The 20870-nt window shown below is 45.7% G+C and overlaps 1 protein-coding gene across 1 annotated transcript; it reads left to right on the forward strand.

The window, feature by feature from the left end:
- Window positions 1–17814: 17814 nt before the first annotated feature.
- LOC109751760 (U-box domain-containing protein 15-like) lies at window positions 17815–20405 on the forward strand. The gene is made up of 4 exons (XM_020310645.3): window positions 17815–18165; window positions 18255–18371; window positions 18481–18906; window positions 19011–20405. Exons 1-4 carry the CDS (start codon window positions 17815–17817, stop codon window positions 20052–20054), a joined length of 1938 nt encoding a protein of 645 aa, XP_020166234.1. The 3' UTR covers window positions 20055–20405.
- Window positions 20406–20870: the final 465 nt, after the last annotated feature.

The following is a 20870-nucleotide window of genomic DNA, read 5'->3' on the forward strand; positions in this document are numbered from 1 at the left end:
TCAAATTTCAAGACGAAGATATTATTGCCAATGTGACTTATCTCGGCTTCCTAGTAGAGTCCCCATGCCTGTTGCATAGCCTTAGCAAACACGTTGATGTTGATTTGCGCAATTGAGCACGCCTTTCCAACATCTGACCACTTAGTAGGCCTCGGTCGGTCTAGAATCTAGATCCTCAAACATGAGACCTATTAGTTCCTTTTGTGTCAAGTTCAAGGCTCCTTGTTTGGTTGAGAGGTTCGCTGCCTCCTGGAAGCATTATCGTCTGTCAGGGACTTTGAAGATTCTCGGCTTATCGATCGTTGGTCGCCCGCTTCACTGGAGTTGCCGGTCCATGGCACGCCTGCTCTCCCGTCATCGACCAATAGATGAATAAAAACCTAACCCTAGCACTACCTGTTGGTCCCCTATAGTCGCCCTTAGCATTTCCTTTCATGGTGGGCCCACCACCACTATTCCTCTCAGTCCTTCCATTGGTACTTTTTCTGCGGTGAAGGCTTTGTGCTTCATTTGGCTTTCTACAATGGTGGCTGTATCCAGCTCATAAGTCTCCTCTATATATAGGAAGCTAGGACGTTAGCTCTTCTTTTTTTAAGGAAAATACATTAGCTAGTGTACAAGTTTCGTTCGAAAGAAGTCTTGTCGCATGTAAAGACGTCACTAAGAGTGTGATACATATAGGTGCATACTTTGCGGATGATGCAAATTTCAGCAGATATGAACAACTCTAGGTGGACAGACACAAAGAAATCATCGACCATAAACAAATCATTTCCAAAGAAACAAAGTCGCAAAAAGAGAGACGACATTATCTTCTTTATGGAAAACACTTATATATTTAAACATTGCTTTGTTCTTTGATTATTAACAGGAATCATTTACTAATATAATAAGTGTTAATCTTTATAGATATGGAATGTATTTTGTTCAGTAGGTTTTAATGAATCATATCCGTTTTTGGTATGTTAAAATTAGAAGTAGTTCATGCGCCTTCAAGGCATGTCACGGTGTGTTGTTCCACCTCAAACAGGGACATACTACATGGTTATTCTCCCTGCATATAGCCCCTCTTCGCATGCTCTTCCTCTCTCTCTCTCTCTCTCTCTCCATTGTATATTCCAGAAATGCTGACACTACTCCATAATGCCTAACTGGTGAAGGTCCAGAAACACCTAGCAGTGATGGGTTCAACACGCGTCAGTAGTCCATACTTAGTGGAGAAGTAATAAACCACTTAGATGAATGTGTCCGCAAATGATGGTCAAATCGAAAAAGAAAATCGGGCCATGGCCAGTCCAAAACTGACGCTTGCCAATAATGTGTAGTCTCCACTACTCGAACCTTCTTCTCCTCAATATATTGCACCATTTCATGTTTGGAGAAGCCATAGATTTGGGGATCCGGATAGAGGAAACAATGGTGGGGAGTGTCTTGAAGAATAGGCGCCGAGAAGCCGGACGGAGAAGGCCTCGACCATGCTGCACCATCGGCCCATGAGCACTGACCCGTATATATGCTGCAAGGACCGAGGCAGAAGTGAACACCATCATCGCCTGGGTGGCAGAGGGAGTTGGACCTGGTTGTTCCTCCTCTCGGAAAAACTCAATGAATTCTTGGAGGCAGCACCCATGCTAGATTCTGCAGAGATGACAACATTTAGAGGAGGTGGAGGGCCAGCGCAAGTTTTCTTCCTCAGAGGGTTCATTTTTGGGGAAGAGGGGGAACGGTATGACATGATGAGCGATTAACAAGGGAAGTGTGTGTTTCTGTGGAGGACAAATCATGTAGACAAGTGTGCTAGTAGCTAGAGAAGGGACTAATGATAGCAGGAATGAATAATGAGCTTGATGTGTGGGGCTACTAGTTTTAAGTTGTGATCTAAATGACAGGGTAATGATTTAGTCACTATCGTGTTGTGACTTGGGCTTGTAAGTGGTGGGTTGTATATGACTAACAAGTAGGATCTTTAGCCTCAATATTTCTCTCTGTCACTGGTAACAATGTATCGTAGATGGACCACATATTGGGCCCGTCACTACTAATTTTTTTCAACAAAAATAGATTTTTAGTTATCGTCAGATTCATGGCAATACCGCCGTCCATTACTGCTAAGTAGCACTACAGATGGGTTGTGTGACCCGCCAATATTGATCAATAACTAGAGGGTAACTCAAGCATAGTGCACATCCGTTTCTTTGAGATTTTGTTAGTGTTTTCCTGTTCATGGAGACATATCAATTGACCCTAACAAGTGTTCTATTTAGGTGGGGTTGTGAGTGAAAATGCGGGGAGCTTGGCAATAGGGAAAGTGGCACCTAGAGGGGCTCATGTCTCCATGATGAACAACCACAACTTTGATTTGAATGAGCTACCGACTGAACATGAGCAGCTCCAGCAGGAGCAGCCGCCCGAGGAGCAGGAGTACCGCTTGTGGCACAACATGAGCTTTAATATTCACAATGGCTGGAGCGTGCACAAATCCGCATCTATGAGCAAAAATAACTCTTCGCCAGAAGCATAGCCCTGTTAGAAATTATCAAAAATATCTCTATCCCGAGGATAATGGGAAGGCTTGTGTGGAACTTTTGAATTTCTCTCTTCCTAATTTTTTGTGATTGACTATCATTATTGCTAAACTTGAGGGGGGATTTGGTATACTGCCTCATGATCACCCTATCCACTTGAAATGGATTTTCTATTCATTTCCCATGATGGTTTTGATATCTGGATTGTTTCAACAAGAATATATTCATTCGGTAAAGCTTTGTGAAACACTAGCGATGGAGCTAGGTCTTGGGTCATGTGAAAAGACAGTAGGTCAAGAAGTGTGTTAGTTCATGAGATAATATATTTTTGAAGTTGTTCATCATGTGTGTTGACACAATGGGTCGTATGAGAGAAGGTTGGCATGCATCTTTGGGTTTGAAATGAGCTGTCTAATTGGACCTTCATGACTGAAAAAAGCGAGAAAACATGGCTAATAGGAGGCGCAAATGATATGGAAGCTACTTTTTGGATGGAAGTTAACTATGGCTATGCGACCACACAAGATGTCAGTGGACCCGCGTCCTTACATATCGAGGTTGACTTCATGTGCAAACTGGATTGTGACTAAATTATGGTATATGTATGTAATAACTTGGCGTCTTACCAAACACAAAACACCCCAAAAACACTATTTACTTCTCTTCGATGCATATTCTAGTGGAAGGGTAGTCATAACCATATGGGGATATTTTTCCACGGTAGAATCTATAATGGTCTAGTCAGGAAAGGTGTAAATGGAGAGGATAATAGGCGAACATGGAAACATCTAACATTGTGTTGTACTTGCATCTAGTTGTATAGTGAGATAATATGGAAATGGAGGAGGCTCATAGGGCAACACGAGAACACCCAACATGTTGCTCTACTTACTTCCTGTTGGTACCAAGAGACTGAGACTAGAGAAAGGTTAATCATAACACATGGACAAGATCTCTCATACAAGTTGAAAATGGACCAAATCTTGTATGAACATGCTAACCAAGTATGAGTGTGCATAACATACCATTTCCTCCCATTCTTGTTCTATTTTACTTCACCAACCCCATAGTACCCTGATTGACACTATTAATTCGACATGCTTCTCATCTGAGTTAGAATTGTGATTGAGAGGTAGTTGTATCATTATCTAGGTAGACTTCTTCAAGGGGCAATAATGGAGGTGTCTTATCTATTATAGCCACATTCCGGATAGGAATAAAAAAGTAGACATAACTTGATAATTTTTTGAGATTTGAACCGAGGATTCAACATACATCAACTATCCTACATGTAAATCAAATCCTCATCCTACATCAGCATTGGGCTTTAGTTGGACTACCACTTTATGGACAAGCCTTGTGGTCCATGTGGTCTACGTCGCAAAGGCCGGAGAATAAGGAGCAAATAGTTGTCGATGTTTGGTCATTGAAGTTATTTGTCAAGAAATTTGTTTCCCGACATGGTTTGTTTAATTCATTATTTAGTATTTGATATCGGTTCTATGCTCTAATGTGTAACCTTCTTCTGATGGTTTGGGTCTAGCTGTCGGTGGTCATGAGTTCATTACTTATGTTAACTACTATTGTTGTGTCCACTTGTTCACCAAGAGACTATAAAGTTAACTTATATCCTCCCGTATTTATATTAATATAGTTGGCGGTGAGGTAATCATTAACCTTGAATATTACTCACATTTGTCAAATACTAGGCCAAGCTGGAACTGTCCGGTGCATCATCTATGGTCACATATGGTGTATTGCCTATTCTAAACCCAATGAGTATTACATAATGGCATGTGCCCTGCAGGGAGGAATGAGTCACTCTTTTGTGTCAAGGAGAGACGGCATGCGTAATAATTGACAATGAAAAAATTAACAGCCTACATCAAAAGCCTAATCCAAGACAGTGAATATGTTCCATTGCAATTTTACCACACTAAGTCATCGGTATTTCATAATCGAATGTTCCCGATGTCGTGACTTTTGATGGTGATAAGCCCAAATAATTGCCATTGTGAAATTAAATTCTTCTCTTGACTCGAACCCACATCTGTAAAGATGTGCCACTACAATCCACCTCATGGCTATCTTGGACTCCTTAATATAATCAAGTGTGCCAAATATGGTGACTTGATAATCACGTATACTAATGGGGAGGAGCGAGGTCACATTTTTTGCCATGGAGACATGATATTCCGTACTAATTGACCCTAGGTAGCTAATCACCTCCATCAAGTAGACCCCTTCCTGGTTCTCCTATAACTGGATTCCCCGAAACCACGAGAATCCTTAGAATTGGATTACAACTTAGCACCTTTTGTTTTCACATAGTAAGAAGAGTTGTTTCTTGGAGAGCACGGTATGATGAAAGTTGTAACCTGTGTTTCTGAGGGAGTTATTGTCTCGCAACTTTGCTCTCAACTATTCCGATTCCAGCAAACGGAGGCCATTGGGTCAAAGCCATAGCGCACACCTTGTAGTTTTGAAGTGGGTCGAGACAACTTTAGCTAGGAACCTATTTTCCTTCTTAGCAGCTCCCTGGAAACAATGTTCGACTTCATGTGTAGTCGGTGTAGATGTGTCATTGCAATTCCACCACTAGGATATCACCAAGTCCTATGTATTACATGACAACATATGCCACCATATGGTGACTTGATAAATTAAATGCATTTCACCAAGCTTTTGTGTTCCAATTATAGTGAAGATAGTGACTCACATGCCAGCCTCCCTAATGGGAAGTAAAATCACTCTGACTTTGGCAACCTAATTTTTTTATGGATTCAAGCAAACTTAACATGTTGGATTTGTGTATTATTTATTTCCACATATATAATTCAAAATAAAGAAATCAATTCAGAATAGGATTCTTGGAGACACCCATGTCAATAATGTGAAATTATGGGAAATCTTATTATGTGCATCAAAATAAGCCAAAACTCGTGGCTTAAGAGATACGTGTACAATCATCCAATGGTTATGCCCCATACTAAATTCATGATGTTAACCAGTTCCCAGAAGTTTAAGTTGAGAAAGAAGTTTGGGCAACATATTTCCAGACACCTGTCATGTCTAGGATTGTCTGAGGCCTAGGTAAGCTTAGTTATGGGATCAATGCAGGCTATTAGTACATTGACCCGGTTCTTAACTCAAGTCCTCCTTGCTTGATACCATATTGAATGGCAAGTACATAATCAATTTACTTAAGTGGGTGAACAATGTTGGCTAGTATATTTCAACACTCACCTCACATGCATCTTTTAGGGGCATACAATGCATCGTGATGGAAACATTTTTTATAAAGACTAAATTCCAATGGAAATTTTTTTAAATTAATTTAGTAGCAATCTTGTATAGCAAGGGTATATGGCAAATTAAAAGGAGGGCTCAAATGCTACTTGTTGGCACACACAAGTCAAGTTGTCTTTTTCCTCTCATGTTGATCCTCCATGGTTCGACATTGGGCATTACACAGAGAACAAGTTATCTTTACGCACCGACTAGAGCTACCAGACCATGGATGTTCCACCGTGAATGTCGATATGGTGCAATGAGAGATATCAGGGTATATCAGAACATATAGTATACACCGTTAAAGTAATTAAATGGGCTATTTTGCCTACTATGACAAAATAGAATTTTTAAGAGAAAACTACGCAAGAGTTTGTGATCTTTGTATGTAAAAGCATTATTTTCCTTTGCTTGGTGTTCACGCAGTTTGATTTGTGGCAAAAATGGCGGCCCAAGATCTTCAAACAAACTTTGCCATTTTGTGGGGGACGGAATAATATCCGCCACCCAGGTCTGCGGGATATACATGGTAAAAATCGGGATCGGGTGTGAAAAGTGAAACAGAAAATCCCGATTACAAGTGATGTGGCTGGCCCTCATTGCTTGTCGATACGACTCCCTTCCCCCTCAGCTGTCAACTCCACCGCCCTGGGGCCCCAATCAGACGCAGTCTTCCCAGTTTCGTGCACCTCCTTTTCCTCCCCTGTTCTTGCCTCGCCCTCCCCTGCTTCCGAGCCCTCGAAAAACCCTAGTGGTGCTGCCATAGCGAACTTTCCGGTCCGGCCATTCGCCTTCACCCCCATCGGCGCCCACATTGAGCGCGGGCCAGATCATCGGCTACAGAGGAGCACCATGGTCGTGGATGAGCCGCCTCTGAACCACGACAGGTACGCTCTGATAGAGATCAACCCCCCCCCCCCCCCCCCCGTACCAGATCATCAGAAGAGGTTTTGGTTAGAGGAAGTTTGTCGCATCATTAGGGAGGATCTTGAGTTTCAGATTGAGGATGAGTTTGTCTATCCGATTGTTGTTGGCTGTGTTGCTTTTCTTCATGTTCAGAGTAGAGATGAAGCTATTAGAGAGGGGCCGCATGCTTTAACTGAAGATTCTTATTTTACCTTAATCCCTCATGATGAAGGGATTAACATGAGAATGCCTGCCTTTGAATATGAAGTTTGGATATTGATGCTTGCTTTCCCTATGGATTACATGACTGAACATTATGTTCATAAGGCGGTTTCTAGGTTTGGTAAGCTTCTTGCTTGGCCAAGACCGAACGAGAACAAAGCTAGAATTCTTGTCAAGTGCCACATCAAAGATGTTGCTGAAGTTCCCCATAGTCTGCTTGTCACCAAAGTTGGGTTGTTGCCCGGACTGGGTCGTTCTTGGTCTGTCCCTATTTATGTGTTGGATGGTAGAAACGCAGTGCCGGGTCTGCAAGGGAATGAGGATACTCCACCACTCCTGAATGCATCTCCACATCCATATGCACTGCCCTACTATACTATCATGCAACAAGCAAGGATAGATGAGATGGAGGCTCAGCAGGCTGCTAATGACGCCATTTGGAATGGCAACGAACAAGCTAAGGAACAAGTGCAGGACAATGGCTGGAGAGCCTGGCCAGTTATACCATCCTCGTACACTGGATTCAGTTTCAGAACATATTTTGAGTATGATGGGCCGTCCCTAATGGATGGTGTGCCACAAGAGCACAATCTGGTGGACAACCTCTCGGATGCTTGGTCTGAATACTCATATGTGGAGGAGTTAGCTGACAAGTTCATCAATGGTGTTCCTGATGCTCAGCATGCTTTCGTCAGAGCTGGAGGCTCTGTAACTACTGTGTTGATATCTGCTGACGCTGAACTGCTCTGTTGGATGGGTGGCATGCTCAAGAGGATTTATACTCGCTCCATATTACCACCTCAGTCTCCCAGGACAGCTTGCTTCCCACTCAATCCCTTCACTGTTATTCAGTTTTAGATTGATTGTGTGTGCATGGCTCTGATCGCCCAGGTGATGCCTGAATCTGATGTCCTCGGACGCATCTTCAGCTCAACTTTCTGCATGGGCATGGTGATTGATTTGTCTGCCTCGGTGGAAGGTCTAAACTTCGTTGTGCCAGTTGTGGAGGAGCCACTGATTGTTGCTCTGACCCTGCAAGATGTGCCAGACTATGTGGATCGTGTTGTGGACCCGATTGGTCATATGATGCTCAAGGAGCCGGCTCATGTGGACACTGTACTTCTCCGTCGTAGTGCACGCTCGAACAAATATGTTGGGTTTAGGGTCCCTCCTGTTTCTGACAAGAGAGCTGCAACTTCCAAGGTCAAACCTAGGAAGGACCCATCTCTTCCCTATCCCCTAATGACAAGGTATCTGATGTTATCCCACCTCATACTTCCATCCACGCTATTCAATCCAGAGGCACTAATATGTGTGTTGTACATCCGAGTCAGTTAAGCAAGCAGAAGCTGCTCCCTAGTCAAGGTGGGCAGAAGAGCGAGGTCACGGATCCCGATGCAGCTTAAAGCGTGGAAGGTCATGTGCTGGAATGTCCGAGGGATCAACTCGGACAAAAAAAAGTTGGCGCTGCGTAATGCTATCAGTAGTAGTGGTTGTTCAGTTATCTGTTTACAAGAAACTAAGCGTGCTACCTTTGATGTTGCTTTTGTTGAACTCTTCTGTCCTAAAAAATTCGATAAGTTTGAGGTGGTGCCCTCTCAGGGGGCCTCTGGTGGATTAATTGTGTTGTGGGACAGCTCTGTGTTCACTGGCAATGTGTTTTGCTCTAAATCTTTTGCTTTGGGTATTCAGTTTACTTCTTTGCAAACAACCAGGAATTGGAAACTTATTAATGTGTATAGCCCGTGTGCTGGGCCAGGCAGAGTTGATTTCACCTCATGGTTGTTTGACCTGGATATACCTGATGATGAGGATTGGCTAATATGTGGTGATTTCAACTACATTAGAGCGCCTGATAATCGTAACAAACCGGGGGGTCATGCTAATGACATGCTTACTTTTAACGATTTCATTCAGTCACATGCGCTTGTCGAGCTACCTATTAAGGGTAGGCAGTACACGTGAAGTAACATGCAAACTGAGCCTCTGCTTGAGCGAATTGACTGGTTCTTCACCTCGTCGAATTGGACATCTAATTATCCTAACACCACAGTGGGACCCCTTCCCAAGCCAGTGTCAGATCACACGCCATGTATGATCTCGATAGAAACCTCTGTCCCCAAAAGTAAGGTGTTTAGGTTTGAAAATTTCTGGATCTCCCACCCAGGATTCTTTGATTTGGTTCAATCTACTTGGGAGAAATATTGCTATGCACCCAATTTGGCAAAATTGTTATGCAAGAAGTTCAAGAACTTGAGATCTGCGCTTAAACGTTGGAGCAAACAGATCTCTCGGTTGAACCTGTGCATCGATAACTCCAACTGGGCACTTCTGGAACTTGATAATATCAAGGATAAAAGGCCTCTCACAATACCTGAAGCCAACTTCAGGTCGATTCTCAAAGATCATCTGGTAACTCTCCTCGGCTATAAACAAGAATACTGGAAGAAGAGGTACACTGTCCAATGATTCAGCTGTGGAGGTGATAACACCAAATTTTTTCACTCGGCGGCGTCTGAAAGATATCGCAAAAACTCCATAGCCTCACTCAAACTCCAGGATGGTACGGTGGTGACGGACCATATGGGTAAAGCAAAAGAACTTTTTGACACATACAAGGAGAGATTGGGAAAAAAAGGGAGTATGAAATGAAGTTTGATCTGTCAAGAATCATTAAGAAGGTGGAGGGGCTGGATGAATTAACCAAACCTTTCACGCATGAGGACATTGACAGAATAGTTCGTGAAATGCCCTCTGATAGAGCCTCGGGTCCCGATGGATTTAATGGCTGCTTTCTGAAGTCATGCTGGCACATCATCAAAGAAGATTTCTACAGACTGTGCAAAGACTTCTATGATGGTGTTCTAGATCTCCAGAGCCTGAACTCTGGTTTCATAACGCTCATCCCAAAGACCCAATCGCCAGAAACTACTAACGATTTTAGGCCCATCACGTTACTTAACTGCTGCTTGAAACTCATAACTAAATTGCGTGCTAATCGCCTGCAGAAAATCGTGCTTAAGATCATTCATCGGAACCAGTATGGATTCCCCAAAGGGAGATCGATCCAGGACTACTTGGCCTAGGCTTTTGAATACATCCACCAATGCCAAGCATCGGGGAGAGCCTGCTGTATTCTGAAACTTGACTTCGCGAAGGCATTTGATACTATTCAACATGAGCCGATGATTGAGATCATGCTTCATATGGGCTTTGATGATAAGTGGCTGGGGTGGATCAAATGCATTTTCTCCTCGGGAAGCACTGCAGTACTGCTTAATGGCGTCCCAGGGAAGCAGTTTGAGTGCCTTTGTGGGGTTCGACAGGGCGATCCGTTATCGCCTTTGATCTTTGTCCTTGCAGCGGATCTATAACAGTCGGCGATCAATGACGCCAGTCGGACCGGACTGCTCCGGTTACCCTTGCCCACTTCTGACAGTGACTACCCCGTAATTCAATATGCGGACGATACGATCGCTGTCCTCCCTGCATGTACCTCGCAAGCGCAAGTGTTGAGAGATATTCTGATCGACTACGCGACATCTGTGGGCCTCAAGATCAACTTCCACAAATCAACCCTGGTGCCCATCAACCTCGATCCTGTGCAGGCGGCAGAAATTGCAGCTATCTTTGGCTGCTCTATTGGCCAGATGCCGTTTACGTATCTTGGACTGCCCATGGGCACCACGCACCCGAGTGTAACTGATCTGATGCCACTGGTGATCTCGGTTCAGAGGAGAGTTCCGGCAGCAGCCTCATTGTTGGACTATGGCTCCAAACTCACACTGCTCAATTCGGTGGTCACCTCCTTGGCCATATATGCCATGTGTTCCATCAAGATAAACCCTAAGATCATCGAGCACCTTGATAAACTGTGCAGGTCCTGCCTTTGGGTGAGGAAATCGGACGATGGATACAAGGGCAGCTCGCTGGTGGCATGGGGGATGGTGTGCAGACCTAAGAACAAAGGAGGACTGGGGATCATCGATCTGAAGGTCCAAAACCAAGGGCTTCTGCTGAAACAGCTTCACAAATTTTATAACAAATGCGATGTCCCTTGGGTGAGTTTGGTCTGGGATACTTATTATGCGGGAAAAATACCTCATGCTTCGGAACCGTGTGGATCGTTTTGGTGGAGAGACCTCATGCAGCTATCGGACATATATAGAGGGGCCACAAAATCGGACGTGGTCGCAGGTGACACAATCCTGTTTTGGAAAGAAAAATGGAAAAGTGAAGTTTTCCAAGACAAATTTCCAAGAGCTTTTTCTTTTGCCAGAGAACCGGATGTATCAGTGCGGCAACTTTTGTCTTCTGCTCGATTGGGGGAAGTGTTTCACCTACCGCTATCACTGGAGGCGCGACATGAGGTTGCTGGGCTGCAGTCTGAGACCTTGGACACTTCGCTCACTGATGGCAAGGATGTGTGGTCATGTGTCTGGGGACGAGATAAGTTACGGTCCATTCAATATTATGCTCACTGCTTCAGTCAGGTGCAGGTTGATGAGGCCTTCGGATGGATATGGAAAACCAAATGTACAATGCAGTGGAAAGTGTTCTTGTGGTTGCTGATGGCCGATAGATTGAACACTAGGAATATGCTCAGAAGAAGACATTACAAAATCCAGAACGATGACCACACCTGCCTTCTCTGCCATCACCCGCCTGAGGAAGACGTCGTGCACCTCTTCTTTACCTGCCCCTTCAGTCAGAGATGCTGGGATGCCCTTGGAATACATTGGCCAAATGTCACTTGTAGGATGACAATGTTGCATGAGGGTAAAGCCAGGTGGGCTCGGCCGATGTTCCTAGAAGTTTTTGCTGTGGCAGTCTGGGGGATCTGGAAGGAGAGGAACGACAAACACTTTAGGGGGATCCAGCCTTGGTTTGACTCTTGGAGGAGCATATTCAAGCTGGACTTTGCCATGCTGGTTCATAGATCGAAGCAAGAGCAGGGTCCTTACATTTTATCCATAGCTAGCTCATTGTGATTCTTTGTATTAGCTACTTTATCTACCCCCCCCCCCCCCCCCCGAACTAATGTAACATGTAAAGATCTGGACACTCTAACCCCCCCCCCCCCTCTCTTAATTTTATTAATACAAAAAGCAGTGAGAGAATCTCACTGTCATCAGTTCTCAAAAAAATAATTGTTGATATTCTTTGTGGGGAAGCGAGATGTTTTCACTTTTCAGATCACGGAAAGTATTGTTTTCTTATAGGGGTGATATACAGTGTTCTAAATCTGCATTTGTGATTTGTTGTCCATTTAAATTTTGTTTCTTCCATAGATTATGTTGGTTTGTTGCTGTATTTATCTCAGCACTAAAGTATACTGATGTTAGCTAAGTCCAATCAAAGGCCGATGTTTCTATCATGTTATACAAATTAGTAAGCTAAGTACTGACCAAACTCAAGTTAGAGAAGCCCAGACTACGTGAAATATACATCATGCAGTACACATGTTCATCTTAGTGTTATGTTATACTTGGCTCCCAGATAACAAATGTTATCAATTACTACTATCTTTTGCAGCTTGTTTCTGCCTGTTCATCGTAGAATTATCTTATTTAGTCTCCCAAGGTTCATGCAACTTGGATTTTCATACTTTGGTAGTATTAGTGTTCACTAGGACTAGGTGCCACTCTGTAGAAGCTGGCGATACAGATGGAGAAAGTAGTCATGTTTTTTTTTTAAGTTTGTTCATATCTATAACAGGTTTATTAATTTTTAGTGTACAGTGTTGTGAAGCCTAGAGTGTTTTATCTCATTTAACATTGAACTACGCTTGCAAGGGAAAAACCTTCATTTGACATCGAACTATGCATGCAGGGCAAACACTCTGTGCATCGGTGCCACCGCGCCGCGAACCTTGGGAGCTTGAACCTGGATGGGTGTGAACTTATGATTGATGTCAAGGTTTGGGGTTAGTCATGGATAGAGAATAAAGGGGACTTTGCGAAACTATTATTAATAATATGTATGAAACATTGCCTTGGAGAGAGAATAAGAGATTTCGAGAGATATTTATAAATGGATGCATGCTTGCAATAGCAGTACAAAATATGATGCTAACATTTTATTTTCATTGTTCTTCCCATTAAACTTCTCGTGGTGGCTCCATTATTCACAGCCTCGCACATGAAAATGTTATTTCGTTCGGGTAAATGTTGCGTCTTGCTCCTGTAGTTTTGCGGTTTGCATCTGCTTGAAACTTGTGAGTTGAATTTTATGAAGTTGCAATGCAAATTTGGGATGCAGGGAAGAAAATAAACAATGCTTTCTAAGAGCATTGGATATTGGATGCGATTCAGATAGCACGCATGCAAATGCAAGATGCAAGACGCAGTAGGCCCATGTCCAGGTTTATTAAGAGCATCTACAACCAGACGCCTTATATCTGCCCCAAACGCCAGGGCGAGCTGCCCGGTCAGTACTAGGACGCAAAATTGCCACCCAACTGGACCTGCCAAATCCGGCCCAAACGTCTAGGCTAACCGGCACTCCCCGTATCCGGCCCATATCTTGGACGGATATGTGGAAGCCCAGAGGCTCCCGGACACACCCGCCAGGTAGGATCCGGCCGACTGCGGCCCACCCGACCCCACATAAATTGGACCCTATCCGCACTCCGAGCGAAACACTAGCCGCATTCGACTCCACACTACTCCTCTCCAGGCCACTCCCCTCCACCCTCAAGGCCCATTTGCCGATCTCCCACCATCTCAGGCATGGCGGGCAGTGGATGCCAGTCCAACACCTCTCGATCCGTTGAACTGGAGATAGTCCCACGCAGCCCCAAGGAGGAGATGGTCGACTGCCTTGCTCTTCTCCACTACCGGAGGAGTCCGCCCGGCAACGCTCGAAATCCATCCGGCGGGAATCCATTGCGTCTGCCCAAACACTAGTAGAAAAACGACTTTTAGTACCGGTTCGTAAGGTGGGGACTAAAGGTCCCCCCCTTTAGTCCCGGTTTAACACGAACTGGGACCAAAGGCCCACCACGTGGCACAAGGTGCGCCGTGGTATGGGGGACCTTTAGTCCCGGTTGGTAAGGATTTATTTTTATTTTTATTTTTGAAATAAAGCAAAAACAGCCAGCCTACTGGGTCGGCACGACCTGCATACGACTAGAAACCCAATCTCTAGTTGGGCCAGGATGCAGGCCCGTACGGCCTAGAGGCCACCACCTTTAGTACCGGTTGGTGGCTCCAACCGGTACTAAAGACCCCCCCCCTTAGTACCGGTTGGAGCCACCAACCCGTACTAAAGGCCACCACCTCTTTAGTACCGGTTCGTGGCACGAACCGGTACTAAAGGTTCGCCACGAACCGGTACTAATGAGCGCCGCCCGCCTGGCCGTTGGAACCGGCATTAATGGTCACATTAGTGCCGGTTCAATACCAAACCGGGACTAATGAGTTTCACATTAGACCCTTTTTCTACTAGTGAAATGGCGCATGGATCCGGCTCCAGGGCAGTCGCCGCTGCCTTGCCAGAGGCAGTGCAGTCCGTTTGGCGTCCGAACGCCGTGGCGGATGCGCAACCACTTTGTTGGCACACCAAGACAGAGGTGCACACCCGCTTAACGTATGATACAAATATGGTGCGGCGCGTCCACAGTGTGAGGCAACAGGCGCGGGAGGCCGCGGCAACCCTCGTGCCAGATGCCGGTGGGGCAGACTCGCACTCTTCGGCGCCTGTATCGTGCCCGGCAACCCTTGCTGCCAAAATCGTGTCGTGTTGGACATGGCCGGCTCCACCATGACAGATCAATCATCGACCTCACATCCACCGACGACAGGCATGGCACGGGCTCCGACGAGAAAGAGTAGGCCACGGGAGACGGCGCCAACTCGAGTTTCGTTAGCCGGGTCGTGTCCCATGTCCTACTCTACCTCACCGGAGACCGACCCTCCACTTCGATAGGCTCAGACAGCCATCGGACATGGACAGGGCCGGAACAACAAGGACAGTCGCTGGCGCAAATTTAGACTACAGCCGTCGACCCAAGGTGAGCGCGGCATGAGTGAATCGCTGAAGAGGTTGGGCCCCTCTATCACCAGTGGTCATGCAGTTGTCTTTTCTTTTTAAGTTGTGGTCATGCAGTTGTCGACGCACTCATCCATGACCACCAGATCGACGCCGCCGCCACTACAAGTCTAGGCGTCTGTGTAGTGGCTGATGTCATTTTAGTGTATTTTCTTTGTATTATGATGATTGCATAATGTGTTGCGTATTGTGGCATATTTTCTTTGTATCGTGACGATTGTATACTATACAATGTATTGTGGCATATTTTTTGTGGTCGATTTTTAAAAAGAAAACTATAAATAGGTAAAACTGGTGTGCAGAATAAATTTATACCCGCCACTACAAAACGATTGCCAGTATTGGGCACATATTTTTGCCGGCCATTAATAGTAATGCCCGCCACTGCTACGAGATCGACGTCGATGGTGGGCTGTTTGTAACGCCCGCCACTGTTATAGTCATCTGTGGCAGGTGGAGCGCCCGCCACTGATGCCATGTTACCAATGGCGGGCGCCTTTCAGAGCCTCACCTGTCATTGCTGGGCTTTTGACGCCCGCCACTGCTTCCTGCGATAGTGTGCAATTGCGTATCTAGTAGAACGTATGCAACTATCCTCCCAACAAACAGTTTCGTCCTACCATGAAGTTATAGCCGCGTTGAAGACATTCATTTATAATCGGAAGCGACGTTGCAGTTGCATATCAAGTAGGAGACATTTAACTGCCCTAATGACAAAACATGTTTGTTCCCTAAGTTGCAGTCGCGTTGGATACGTTTATTGAAATCAAGAACTTTTTTTGAATTGACAAACATATTTATGAAACAATGAACATTTTCTAATTCGTCAATATATTTTGAATTCACAAAATCACAAAAAATAACTTTTGAGGACATTTTAAAAAATTCTGAACATTTTTGTTAATCGGCAGACATTTTGTGAATCGATGAACATTTCTATGAATTGACATAATTTTTTTGAATTGGCGAACATTTTTTGAATCGATGACCATTTTTAAAACCAATGAATATTTTGTAAATCGATGAACATTTTTTAAAATTCACAATAAAAATTTTTGTGAACATTTTAAAAACTTGTTGAATATTTTTTGAATTCAGATAATTTTTGTTCAAATTCACGAACATTTTTGCAATATGCGAACATGTATTTCAAAATCATAAACATTTTTAATACAGAATATTTTTAATTTCAGGAACATTTTACAATGTTCAGTTTTTTGAAATTTAGAACATTTTATAAATCCTGAATTATTTTAATGATGAAAAATAAAAACAAAAGGTAAAAAAAGCATAAAAAACTAAATGAAAAATCAATAGGGGCTTCCCGACCTGCTCAAGTTCCGGCCGAATAGGCGCGTGCGGGAGGGGAGGACTTGCGCCCTGGCTCGTTCGCTAGCACGTCACGCGCGGTATAGGAGGTCCACTCATTGTTTAGTCAAAACTAGTTTATCTCTTGTAGTGGGGCGCCACTTGTGGCTTTTACAATCCCTAGATATTGCTTGTATCTCAACTTCCGTCCTGATTAATTAAAGAAAGTGGTGATACCCCTCAAAAGAAAGTAGCTACGGTTGGCACAAAATTTACTAAAAATTAATCATGTGATGAAAGACTTAGACGTGACATAGGTTTTTTATGGACCTTGATAAGTGCCACACGTCAGGGACGACCATATGACAACTCTGAGCATTTTCGATGGCAAGTTTAGTTACACGAGGATGGCAAATTTAATTTACAAGCATGGCAACTTTCGTGCTTTATTTTATTTTGATAGAAACTTGTCGTGTGTCACTGGAATTTGCCATCCTTGCGTGACAAGAATTGCCATCAAAAAACGTCTGGCCCAAAGTGCCAAGCACCTGACGTGTAAGACTTATCATTTGGATACTTTATATCTAAGATATTATTTACCAAAACCATAGCTGAGACATTTGCCCCAATGAAGGCGGGGCCGATGAAAAGTTGAACCCCTTGCCAACCTAGTCAAAAGGTGTACACAGTCTCCTTGGCGCCTCTAGGGAAATAGCGCTCGTACGAACGGTATCCAGCCGCGTCAGCGCCAGCCCTTGTCTGCCTCGTCTTCTATGAATTTAGGGTTATGGGAGCGTGGTGGATCCTGGCCCTTGCCGGCAGGAGGGCTTTGTTTTTTAATGTTTTTTTAAATTTTCTTAGGGTTTGTGTCCTGCTTAGAGACGAGGAGTTGGTGGCTCTCTGAAGATGAAATAGGATTTTTCCCGCCTAGCATCCCGATTGGGTGGTGCTTCTAGCGTAGTTGGAGGGCGTGTGAAAGTCTGTCTACGGGGATCTCGCGGGAGTAGGTCGACGTTTGTCTTAAGTGGATCCACGTGAATCCGGTCTTTGTTCGTGTCTCGACAGGTTGGATATTCCCGTCTACGCATCTTTTCAACGGCGGCGGTTGCTGTTTTGGTGCATTGGTCCTATAGGGGTTTAGCACGACGACTTCCCGACTGTCTATTATAGCAAGTTTTGCCGAGCATCAGTGAAGGAGGGGCGATGAGGATGGCGCGCCTTCGGCTGGATTCAGTTTTTATAATCGCCCCTGGGTGGTCCTGATTGATGATGATGAATAAATGAGAAGGTTTACCCAAGAAGAAGAAAAAAAAAGACATTTGCCCCAATATGGGTGACGTCTCCTCGCTTTTCCCGTTTGCTATTTTTGAAACCTACATGTTCCTGGAATTCAGCTCGGCCCGCCAAAACCATCCCTTCTTCGCCCTCCTCCTATTCCCTCCGCCCCGCTGATCCATCGCCATTTCCATCCAGGCCAAGCCAGCCTCCTGCTCTCCGTACCTGCGTACCGATGCTGTCGTCGATGTTCGGGGCGCGGCCGGCGGGGGAGCCGGACCCGCCGGAGCCCGAGCCGGAGCCATCGGGGCGGCAGCTCTCGGACGGGGACCTGCTGGACGAGCTGGTCGCCACCGTGGGCGCCGCGCAGGCGTTCCAGGAGTTCCGGCGGTCGCAGCGCAAGGAGTGCTTCAACCTCCTCCGCTGGCTCCAGCTCGTGCTCCCGCTCATCGAGGAGCTCCAAGATGCGTCCCCGCCCCGCCCGCTCACCGACGACGCCCACCGCCGCCTCGCGCTCCTCAGCCGCGCCTTCCAGGCCGCCCGCCGCCTCCTCCGCTGCTGCCACGACGGCAGCAAGATCTTCCTCGTGCGTCATCAATCGCCTCTTCGATCGTGTCTCTTGCCGTCAACGGATTACCCGGATTTCTGATTCGTCGCTGGTTTTCATGGTCGCAGTCGCTGGAGGCCGAGGCGGTGCAGGGGAGGTTCCGGGCCGTGTACGAGAAGATCAACCAAGCCTTGGACGGCATGCCCTACTCGGAGATCGGCATCTCCGACGAGGTCAAGGAGCAAGTACGTTTCTTTTACGCACCCCGACTGCTCAATCAAATGCCTACAAGAAATCAAATTGTGGATTGGTTAATGCTGCCTCTGATCTAACTGGAACGGCAAAAGCGTGCAGGTGGAGCTCATCAACACGCAGCTGAAGCGGAGCAAGAAGAGGACGGACACCCAGGACATGGAGCTCGCCATGGACTTCATGGTGGTCCTACAGGACAAGGAGGACCGGAGCGCGGACAGGGTCATCCTGGAGCGGCTGGCCAAGAAGCTCGAGCTACAAAGCCTGGCTGACCTCCGCGCCGAGACCATGGCCATCAAGAAGCTAATCAACGAGCGCAACGGGCAGCAACCTGAGAGCACAAAGCAGATCATCGAGATTCTTAACAAGCTCAAGGAAGTTGCTGGCATAGACGAGAAAAACATCCTCGGCGAGGTCCATATTCCCAAGTACCTTGAGAAGTGCCCCTCTCTCATGATCCCCAACGACTTCCTCTGCCCCATCTCCCTCGAGATCATGACCGACCCCGTCATCATCGCCAGCGGCCGGGTCTGTGCTTCTCATTACCGGAAATTTTAGTCGCACACAATTGCGTGGGAAATTCGTCTTCATCTTAGTGATCTTAATCTGAATTCTCTAACTATTATTTGCAGACTTACGAGAGGAGAAGCATCCAGAAGTGGTTGGACGCGGGGCAGCGAACGTGTCCCAAGACGCAGCAGCCGTTGGCGCATCTGTCGCTGGCGCCGAATTTTGCTCTCAAGAACTTGATCCTGCAGTGGTGTGAGAAGAACAAGGTAGAGATGCAGACAAGAGCTGACGAACCTCCTGTTGAGGAAGTGAGTAAGGAGGTGCTCATCCCGTCATTGGTGAAGGACCTCTCATCCCCAAACCTCGACGTACAGCGCAAGGCCGCCAAGAAGATCCGGACGCTTTCCAAGGAGAGCCCAGAGGACCGCACACTTATCGTTGACAGTGATGGCATCGCGGCCCTTGTCGGTCTCCTGCTGTACCCGGATAAGAAGATCCAGGACAACGCGGTCACGTCGTTGCTCAACCTCTCGATCGACGAGGCCAACAAGGTCTTGATTGCCAAGGGGAACGCCATCCCATTGATCATCGAAGTCCTCAAGAACGGCAATGTCGAGGGCCAGGAGAACTCGGCCGCAACGCTGTTTAGCCTGTCCATGGTAGACGAGAACAAGGTGGCCATAGGGGCCTCGGGAGGTATGGCTCCATTGGTTGACCTCCTGAAGGATGGGACGATTAGGGGGAAGAAAGATGCTAGCACGGCCATCTTCAATCTATTGCTGAATCACCAGAACAAGTTAAGGGCTATTGAGGCCGGCATCGTTCCAGTGCTGCTCAAAATTCTTGACAACACGAAGCTTGGCATGGTTGATGAGGCCCTCTCCATCTTCCTCCTGCTTGGGTCCAACTCTGCATGCCGTGGAACGATCGGGACAGAGAGCTTCGTCGAGACGCTTGTGCGGATCATCAAGGAGGGGACCCCAAAGAACAAGGAGTGTGCGCTTTCTGTTATCCTCGAGCTTGGATCACACAATAATGCCCTTATGGTGCATGCCCTTGGGTTCGGCCTCCAGGAGCATCTCACGGAAATTGCCAAGAACGGCACGAGCAGAGCACAGAGGAAGGCAAACTCTTTGATTCAGCTTGCCCAGAAGTGCCAATCCTAGAAGAAGAATTATGCACCGTGGAATTAAACCACTTGATGAACGCAGCTCGAAACTTAACCAATGGTTTTGCCTGAATAGTGTTGGTAATGGAAAGAGATGGAGAAGAGCAATGCACATTGATGGGAGGAGAATCTACATAGATGGCTGTCAGGTGAGTTTCTAAGAGGAATGAAGATGGTACATACACAAGTGAAAATCTCTGACAGTTAATTTTGTTCATCGGTTGAAGAACTGGAAGAAATGAAGGACATATACTGTACTCACTATTTATTGGCATTGAAATTTCGTTGTAAGTGATATTATATGGTAAATATGTGAAAGATGTGTTGATATTTCTCTAGGAAAGTAATTCTGAAACTACTGAATTTTCGTCCAGACAGTGGACTCGGCAAAAAAAAAAGTTTTTTCTTGGGCCAAACAGGCCATTAGTTGCTTTATGATCGAAGTGGCATTTGAGGTTGGTTTACTAGGCATGGCCCACTAGACTGCACCACTATTTAGTGTAGGGCTTGAACAAACGAGTTTTTTTCCCGGAAAAAGAACTTACAAGAGATGCTTATCTGTGATGGCCCTGTTTTACTAGGAAGCTTCCTTGATGCTTCGGGGCTCTACATCCCAAATGCCCAACAACTGTACTAACACACATCTTCTTGAGCATAAGCATATCTCCAACGTTGTTATTTTTTTCGAAAAAACTTCCAATCTATTCATCTTCAATTATGGCAATACAACGAACACCAGAAATAATAAAAATTACATCCAGGTCTGTAGACCACCTACCGATGACTACAAACACTGAAGCGAGCCGAAGGCGCG

Source organism: Aegilops tauschii, chromosome 7, assembly GCF_002575655.3.
Source record: "Aegilops tauschii subsp. strangulata cultivar AL8/78 chromosome 7, Aet v6.0, whole genome shotgun sequence".
NCBI classification, from domain to species: domain Eukaryota; kingdom Viridiplantae; phylum Streptophyta; class Magnoliopsida; order Poales; family Poaceae; genus Aegilops; species Aegilops tauschii.

Coding starts and splice junctions, on each gene's coding strand:
- LOC109751760 (XM_020310645.3), top strand. CDS start 17,815: ATGCTGTCGTCGATGTTCGGGGCGCGGCCGGCGGGGGAGCCGGACCCG. Junction 18,166..18,254: donor ACGGCAGCAAGATCTTCCTC/GTGCGTCATCAA, acceptor TCATGGTCGCAG/TCGCTGGAGGCCGAGGCGGT. Junction 18,907..19,010: donor TCATCATCGCCAGCGGCCGG/GTCTGTGCTTCT, acceptor TATTATTTGCAG/ACTTACGAGAGGAGAAGCAT.